At 46.8% G+C, this 9,401-nt stretch overlaps 1 protein-coding gene across 1 annotated transcript; it reads left to right on the top strand.

Moving 5' to 3' along the window:
- The first annotated feature begins 698 nt into the window (after positions 1 to 698).
- On the top strand, positions 699 to 8,219 carry LOC127345695 (lichenase-2-like). Its single transcript, XM_051372202.2, has 2 exons — positions 699 to 829; positions 7,178 to 8,219. Exons 1-2 carry the CDS (start codon positions 778 to 780, stop codon positions 8,128 to 8,130), a joined length of 1,005 nt encoding a protein of 334 aa, XP_051228162.1. The 5' UTR covers positions 699 to 777; the 3' UTR covers positions 8,131 to 8,219.
- Positions 8,220 to 9,401: the final 1,182 nt, after the last annotated feature.

Below are 9,401 nucleotides of genomic sequence, written 5' to 3'. Positions count from 1 at the left end.
CTGTTGACAGGCCACCGCCACAGAGATATCGGGATTGTCACAGATCGCAAAAAGGTGAGGGAAAGAGTCTTTGAGAGGAGCATCCCCAAGCCATCAATCTGAGTAGAAGTTTGTGCGGATCCCGTTCCGCATCTCATGTTTGGTCCCAGCCTTGAAGAGATGCTTGATCTTATCAAGAGCTTTCCAGAATTGCGAGTCATGCATTCCCATATGTGTTGCAACTGATTCGGTAAGCTATGGCCCGGTCTTGCAAAGATGTTGTCGGCATCAACGTATTTCGCCCTTATCAGTTTTGCCCAGATGGAATCATCCTGTTGGTAAAGTTTCGTATTTAGCAGGTCTAGACCCCCCATAGGTTTAGGCCAGGCGAGAACTAGCTACGAAAGTCAATACAGGTGAGTGAGTGAGTGAAGACCTCACTTTTAATTCTTCCCATTGCAAGGACGTACTAGGACGTGTACCGGCAGCGCGCGCGAGTGCAAGTGTACCGTCAGTCGAGTTGTTGTCGGAGCCGTAGGTGTCGACCGACTGACACGGGCTAGCTGACTAATCTCTGACGACTGACCGGGGAAGACCGATTGTGTGTATGTTGGTTGGTGTCGGGCCATACATCCATGTGTGTACCATCGATCGGGCTCTGTGATCGTCTATATAAGTTGAAGTGCCGGCCGAATCGCTTCAGGTTCTCTCGTTGCTTAGTACTGGCGTCGACAGCTGCTGAATTTTGAAAGAGGACTGGAAGAAGGGCGCAGGGTGTAGCTGCAGCTGCTCGATCCCATGCTCGACATGGCGTTGCTCTTCGGAGTCGTCTTCACGTCTATCCTTGCAAGTACGTAAATCTATATCTCTCCTCTCTGTACGTACTTAATAGTTGCCTGGAGAACTTGCCAATTACTAGAACTAAGTGTTTGCGCATATGTTACACGTGGTACGTGATAAACTTGTCCAATGAAACAACTCGATCCATTCATAAGTACTGATCGAGAGATGCAGACAACAAATTAATTTGTAAAAAAAATCAATAAACGAAACAAGGTTTCACCAAGAAGCAAAAAATAAGGTTCGAAAGATATCGAATTTCAAAAATCGCACAGATTAATGCTGCTAAGCCATGTGTTGATGCTAAGCCATGTGTGGGTGAAGAGCTGTTAGAGCTCCTCGATGAAGATGTACCCACAATCTACAAGAATGGATACCCGCCACCCATATTTCCTCCTTAAGAAGGTGTACATGTAGATAACCTATAAGGGGTCTGAAATATTTTTCATATACACATTGCATAGCCGAACTGATTACAAGACAACATTTTGTGATGAGATTCCAATTCCGTTTGTGCTAAGTTATCTTGTGGACATATAGGGGCAGTAGCACATTTAGGTCTACTAGTGTGCACTGATTCATGACTGAATTACAATTATAAAGGTTGAGCGACATTATACTAGTACGATTCATGACACGAACATATTACTCTTAAAGAGGACAAATCAGACGATGAACACAACCAAATTCAAATATCCAGTAAATATTATCATACTAGTACTATTTACAGTTTTGCACTATTTGTCAAATTTGTTCCCTGAGCTATCTAGTATTGGGGGCATATAGGTGCACTAGCATCTTTAGGTGTACCATGGCCCTAGTAGTTGAAAAACACATTTCAAGGTCAGGAAAATTTCTGAAAAAAATATCACGACATGAGCATAATGCACATCTAACCATGTCTACAAGTTTCAGATCAAATTCTACTCAAGGCTCAAAAAAATAAAAATCAGACTATGAACATTATCAAATTCAAGTAGGCAGTAAACAATATCATATATGCTGGTGCTATTCCCAATATTTGTTTCCTGCCTACGAGTCGGATTTGATGTGATTTTAAGACGTGATAAAGTCAAACCATCAATTTCCATTATCGTACATTTGACAACCCGTCATTTAATATATAATACACCTTACGATTTTTCGTTGAAACGCATCTTCTACATAGGTACCAGAAGCATATTGATTTTTAAAGACATTTTTCAAAGTTGCCATTTAATTTATAACACAACAATTATGATTAATCAAAACATTATGAACCAAGTTCAAGAAGAATTGTTCATTTTGTTTGAGAATACCACTTCACAAGAGTGATACACAAGGCGAATATGAAACACCACGCATGCACAACATGCCACGTAATGACCTACATGAACAAGCCTCCTAAGAATTGACAAAGATTAGACATAAAATCGTAAAATGTAGAGAATTTCTTCTCGGGCCATGCCTCCTACAATTCCGCCGCACAAAGAGCTTGCCTTGACAATTCTGCAAACTAATGTGCACGCTTATGTATAGTATGCAATGAGGGCAAACGAGATACTCATTTTGGCAAACCCTTCCAAATTCGTAATACTGTCAGAATTAAATTACGGGTACTTAGTTGGAGATTTTTTGACACTAAAAAATTCATGACGCGTGACAGCCGAGCTGACACGTACCATCACTTTGGCTGGTGAAATCTATCGTTAGCTGATTGCTGATTAATGCAACCGCCCGTGTGCATGGGTTTGTGCTATATGTCTATGCCAATGCCAAGTACCCTTAGTTAGGTGAACTATGCACGTAAGTTCATAATACCAGGAGCCATACAGAGTTAAATGGTTTGCAATGTGCCTGTCTGCATTCTGAATATTCTTCTTATCGAGATAGGGGGACGAAGTGGACTATCCAGCTGCCATGCTGCAGACGTTGGAACAGCAACTTTTATTTTGGTTGCTCATATAACATGATTCGTGTCTACAGCTAGCAGTGAAGGGATGTGTTATATTTAATCTAAAAAAATCGTGGATTTGCTTCGCTAATGCATTTGTTAGTTAAGAGTGTGACTTCTTTTTTAGATAAACTACATTTTGTTCCGACACTTTTTTTTTGCAAATACATTACAAACGTAGACGCTCACACATATGTATATACACTCACCCTTATAAACGCACACGCACATCTTATCCATACGAGGATCTTTAAAAGACTGAGTCTAAGAAACTTCATTCGACGGGTCTTGATAATAACGATGTCATCACATGTGCCTCAATACACTATAGGAATGGCTCGAAATACCGACGGTCGGAAACCCTCGGCGTAGCCACATTTGGCCGTCGGCGTAGGCTACACCGAGCGCAGTCCTTGGCATAGCTTCTCGGCGAAGGTCCTCTTCGGCAGAGCCACGTGGGCCATCGGTGTAGACCTAGCCCTCGGTGTAGCCGGTATACACCGAGGGTTACCGTGGGCGTCTAGACCCTCAGCGCACGCCACACCGTCCGTTAACTTAAAAGAAAAAAAATTTAATCTCTCACATGAATCATTTTAACTCTAACTACACTTAATATTAGGTCAAATTATACTCATGGTCAAACTTCCCAATTTAGTCATCCATCCTCACACAGTCACACTACCTTACCCCTAGCATGTTTAACATTTTCGTTCCTTCCGGTTGAGTTTCCATGAAATAAACGAAACATTGCTGATAATACTATCATATCAATCCTATTAGCCCTTAGACCGTGAAATCGCAACTTTTTATTAGTTTTAATTTTAAAAAATTATTTAAATAAACATCAATAGTTAAGTAATAATTGCAAATATTAATTTATTTTTTAAAATATAAAAAATAAAATCTTGAATTTCTAGCAAAAATTAGAATCTTCCTGCTTTCATATTTTCATCTGTAATTTTGAGAACCTAAAAGAATGGCAACCGGGTTTACCCCGGTGAAATCGCATGTAATTTTTTCTCACGATCATTTTGATAGGAGAATGTGGATTTTGTACATGCAGGTATGAGGGAGGAAGTAATCTGTACCGTACAGAATATGAGGTTGCTTTGAGATCCGAAAAAAAGAAAAGAGGAGGAATTCATTTGCGTGCATTTCTTCAGTCACCTGCTTTTCCCGGACTTTGCTCCGCTGGACACGGAGATTCCTTCCCGGATCAGACAAACATAGCGACTCTCGATCACTGCTGCGCGTCTCCCTTGAAAATTTCTTACTCCAAACTCATCTGTCGCCGGCGCCGGCGCCGGCGCGGCTGCTCCGTCTCCCGCCGCACCCCTTTCTTCTGTCCGACGCGGCTGATCCGGCGGCGCGGCTGCTCGTGGTGCGAGTGTGCGACTACCGTGGCACGTTCAATGCAGAGGGCGGCGGGCAGAAGTTCCTGACGGGGTGCAGCGAGCCGTCGCAGCGGTTCTACCACGTGCCGCGGTCGTTCCTCAAGGCCAGGGCGGAGACCACGATGGTGTTGTTCCAGGAGGCCGGTGGTGACCCATCGAGGGTGGACTTCCACACCGTCGCCGTCCACACGGCGTGCGCGGAGGTCGGCGACGAGGTGGCGCTGGCGTGCAGCCACTGTAGGACAATCTCGAGGGCAAGTATTGCGCGTACGAGGGCGGGTGTGAGTCACTGAGTCCAAGGCGGCGCTGGCGGCGTTCAAGGCGGCCTGCGTCGGCAAGGATTCGTGCACGGTGCAGCACACCGAGGACTTCCGCGCCGCTGCCGAGTGCGGCTTCAGCGTGCTCACCGTGCAGGCCGTCTGCCGCGGCCTTCGCGGCCACGCACGCCATCGCCGGCGTCGGCGCGACCGGCTCTCTCACCTTCTGCGCCACCAGCACCACCAGGCCCTCGGCGCTCCAGACTTTCACCATCAAGAAGTTGGCTCGCCGCTGCCACCGTGAACGGCGGAGGCGACATGCCCACGCCGGGGAGGATGCAGCGGTGGACGCAGCGCCACGTACATCTTAAGTCACTGTCAAATCCATTACTTCGTCTTCTCCAAACGAGATGCATGCCTGAATGATCGCGCCATGCCGTCGTGCTCTGCGTAGGCAGGCGCCGATGATCCTACTGTCGAAGGAGAAGGTGGTAGTATTTTTCTCGATCAGTAGGAGTACATCATTGGTACTGTCGAAATTATAGCAAGAACAACTGCTAATGAGCGAATGGACGATGAACCAGAGCTCAAAATAATATACAACGCTGCTCCCACTGTCCTACAGCCTGCTCTCCACTAAATCCAAGGCCTGCAGATCTTCTCTTCAAGCTCGTCGTGCAGAGGCTTTGGACATAATTCCCCACTGCGACAGCACGGGACTAGCCCAGGAGAAACAGAAGTACTCGCTCTGCAGATTGGAAAGAGGAAGTGGGAATGATTCGGACAATTGTGGTGATGTGTCGGCGGCGTGCGCTGGAGCTGGACTGATTCTGTGGAGGAGGTTTTCGAGGACATGCGTGAATTGCTGGGCTATGGCAGCGGTGGCGCAGGTGAATCCACTCGGCCACGGCAGCGGAGCTCCCAGATGGGGAATGGAGACGGCTCGTGCTGGTGGTGCTCGGGGGCATGTGAGGGAAAGGTAGACACCTCTAGACGGCGGAGTCTGGAACTGGCGGTGAGCCGGTGACGGCGACGAGAGAGGAAGACAAACATAGCCAGGTAGAACAGAGCAATGCACGGTGGATAGACACGAGAGAGAAACACGGACAGGTAACAGAGAGACATGGCAGGGAGGTAGGGACATGTCCTATCTCAGTAATGCTAGACTTACGGGATTATTCTACGGGATTGTGCTTACGAACTGATGTGGAGAGCAGCCACAGGCGGTCCATCCCTGAAATCACGGTGGGTGAAGGAAACCAACCAACCCAGTAATCCCACGTCCTCCCGTAAGTTTTATCCCGTAACACAGACCCCGTAGGTCTAGCATTACTGGTCCTATCTAGTAGCCTTGAGCAATCAGTTTTGCCCAAATGCACGTCTGCTACTTTTCCCAATCACAAAGCAATGGGCGGCTAAGATAACTCGTGTACCCATACATTGTACCCATACATGCGTGTGCATATGTATTTCTACATTTTTTTCCTGACTTCCTATGCAACCAGAAAAGCCGTTTTACCGATCCATAACGCAATTTTGGAAAAAGGTATAAATTCTTTTTTGTTAAATTCTCATGCAACTAAATGACATAACACATGGACATCTCGAAGGATGTTATTTTTTGATTTTTTTTATCATTTTCTGCCATTCAGTTGAAAAAGGGGGGTGTGTGGAGGAAAAAAAGTTCAAGGCTATGCCAAAGGTGGCCATCGTCGTAGATTAAAAAAAGGGAGGATGCTATGTCGAGGGTGACCTATCAGCATAGCTGTAACGCCGTGACAATGCCATCACGGCTTGGCTTTGGAGGGGAACGTGTCCAGGCCTACGCCGACGACCCGGAGTACACCGAGGGCAGCCGTCGGCGTAGAGTTACCTACGCCGACGGCTCTCTTGGCGGCTGGTCTGGCCGGGCAGGGCCATACGCAGACGGCCCTGACTTTTGGTCGTCGGTACCTTCACCATTCATGTAGTGCTAGCGACGGAAACATCACCCCCCGCTGAAGAATATTCAATCTTTTATTCGACACCAATGTATTAAATATGTGGTTTGATCGTTCATGAGTGTGGGGTGTCACTGACCTCCTAACCATCCAACCATAATTTAGTTATTTTCTAACACATTGGCTGTAAAGCATTAGTTTGGTCAAGTGATGAACTAATTATATTTTTCAACAATGTGATGAAGATTTCGTAGGCCAAAAAAGTTAGCTACATGTACCAATCAAAGGGCACTACCATCGACTGAAAATTTAGGGATAATTAGGAATTAGCAGATGTATATCCAAATTTTAATGATGTCTCTGCCTGGCTCCAAAGCAAAGAAAAAAAGAAGAATTAATTGGTCAAAAGGAATAATTTTGAACCGTGTCGATCTTCCCGCCCTTTCAGCTTCTATTATGCATCATGCTTCATGATCAATCCACCGACCGTCGTATCCTACCATTTTTCAATTGTTGCCAACAAAATGATAGCTAACAATCAAAGTTAACGGATCCTTCTACGCATGCCAATGTAAGTACGGTACATTCATACATGGTTGCTTGTTCCTTGATTCTCTCAGCAAGCGACACACGTGTACGTGTTTTTGCGTCCAGGCGTACGGTTTCGATCTGTATAAACTGAGCAACGACCGATCAATGTATGCTCACATATGCGCTTCAGAGAACACAACTGTGCATGCATTTTCATCTTCCTTGTTACAATCTGACAGTTGCTATAGTGCAATTTGTAACTAATAAGCACGATGGGCTCTACATCTGTTGCATGTACTGCAGGAGCGGCGTCGGTGGGCGTGTGCTACGGCATGAGCGCCAACAACCTGCCGCCGGCGAGCACCGTGGTCGGCATGCTCCAAGAAAACGGCTTCAACTCGGTACGCCTCTACGCGCCGGACAGCGACGCGCTGGCCGCCCTCGGCGGCACCGGCATCAGCGTCATCGTCGGCGCGCCCAACTACGTGCTCCCGGACCTGGCCACCAGCGCCTCCGCGGCGGCCGCCTGGGTCCGGGCCAACATCGAGGCCCATTCGTCCGTCTCGTTCCGGTACCTCTCCGTCGGAAACGAGGTGGCCGGTAGCGACACACAGTACCTCGTCCCGGCAATGGAGAACGTCTACGGCGCGCTGGCCGTGGCCGGCCTAGGAAACACCATAAAGGTCACGACGGCGATATCGCAGGCCACCATCGCCGTCCACATCCCGCCGTCGTCCGGCGACTTCGCCGACGGGGACAAGCCGTTCCTGCTCCCCGTTTTACAGTTCCTGCAGCGCACCGGCGCGCCGCTTCTCGCCAACCTGTACCCGTACTTCGTGTATACGTACAACCCGCCGGGCACCATGGACATCAGCTTCCCACTGTTCACGGCGGCGGGGACGGTGGTGCAGGACGGGGAGTATGGATACCAGAACATGTTCGATGCGTCGGTGGACGCCGTGCACGCGGCGGTGGACAGGCTGCTCGGGGCAAGTGGCAGCGTGGGGGTGGTGGTTTCGGAGACCGGGTGGCCGTCCGCGGGCGGCGAGGCGGCGTCGGTAGAGAATGCTAGGACGTACAACCAGAACCTGGTGAGCCACGTCGTGAAGGGCACGCCGCGGCGGCCGTGGAAGGTGGAGACATACCTGTTCTCCATGTTCAACGAGAACCTCAAGGAGGCAGGCGTGGAGCAGAACTGGGGGCTCTTCTACCCCAGCACCGACAGGGTCTACCCCATCGCCTTCCGCACCAAGTGATCTGGTCATCATCGATTCATGTGCGCGGCCGTGGTTATAGAAGTGTATACTGTATATATATTGTGTGTATTTATATGGCCGATTTTTTACATTTAATTTATATATATATCGATTATTCCTTTTAGATTGCTGGATTTATTCCTTCACTGTTTTATAACATATTTTGGCAACCTAATTTAGTTTGCCAAAACATGAGAACCAACTTAATGTTGGGTGGTTAGGTGCCAGGTTTGACATATGTGTCTAATAAATGCGGAATATTCATTTAGTAGGAGGCGATGTTTCCGTCGACAGCGAGGCGCATGTGGTGACTTCGTCAATTTCAGGATCCAATTCACCGGCTCAGTCTTCCGGAGGTGCTCATAGGGGTAGGGTGTGCGTTTGTGCGTTTATAGAGATGAGTGTATACGCGTGTATGTGAGCGTCTGTGTTTGTACTGTGTTTCTCACACAAAAAAAAGTTTGCCAAAACATCTTATTTTAGTGAAGGAAGTATTTTACACCGAAATCCCATATGTAGCCCGAGCTACATGGTTCTTTGTTTTCAAAATTTGAATTCGACATTTAAAAGTTAAAAAAATCTGATTTTTCTAGATGTAGCTACTCTACCACTGCTATATCTCAGAATAAAATATATTGTATTTTAGGCTAAATAAACATATAAATTCTAACAAACGTTGGAGGTTTCAAAATATGCGATGTTCACTGTTCTCTATTTTGGATCGACAATTTTGTGAATTTTGCACAGTCCAAAATATTGAGTCTTTTTTTTATTATACTTTTCGCACCATGGTAGAGTATATCATTGTATACCTCTAGATTTTTTGTTCAAATTTTTGTGGAACTATGAAATGCCATTTTCCAATTTTTGAAAAGCAGACTCGATGTAGTTCTTATCCTACCACGGTCCACCGCTACCGGGGTACGACATCCGATCAATTAATACCTCCAATCCCGCTAAATAAAATTGTGGGGGCTAAGAAGAAAAACTTTTCTTAATTTATAAGTAAGTTCTAAATTTTAAACCGGACAATGAAGGGCAATCCAAAGATATTGCCTAAAGTGTGTGTCTCCGTGTCTGCGTGGTGGTGGTGGTAGGACATTGTGCACTTTGACCCTTGAGAACCGCTACCACATATCATGCCAACGGCTAATCAATCGTTGTTATTGATTGACCATATGCCACGTTCCCTCTCTCCCCTCCTCGCCTCCGTGGCGGTTCACAATAGTGTCCTCTCCCTATGACCGACCAAAGAAAATGTCTGTTAATTA

This window comes from Lolium perenne, chromosome 3 (genome assembly GCF_019359855.2).
Source record: "Lolium perenne isolate Kyuss_39 chromosome 3, Kyuss_2.0, whole genome shotgun sequence".
NCBI classification, from domain to species: Eukaryota; Viridiplantae; Streptophyta; class Magnoliopsida; order Poales; family Poaceae; genus Lolium; species Lolium perenne.
Note: the sequence above shows the minus strand (reverse complement) of the source record. Positions and strands in the feature narration are given on the sequence as shown.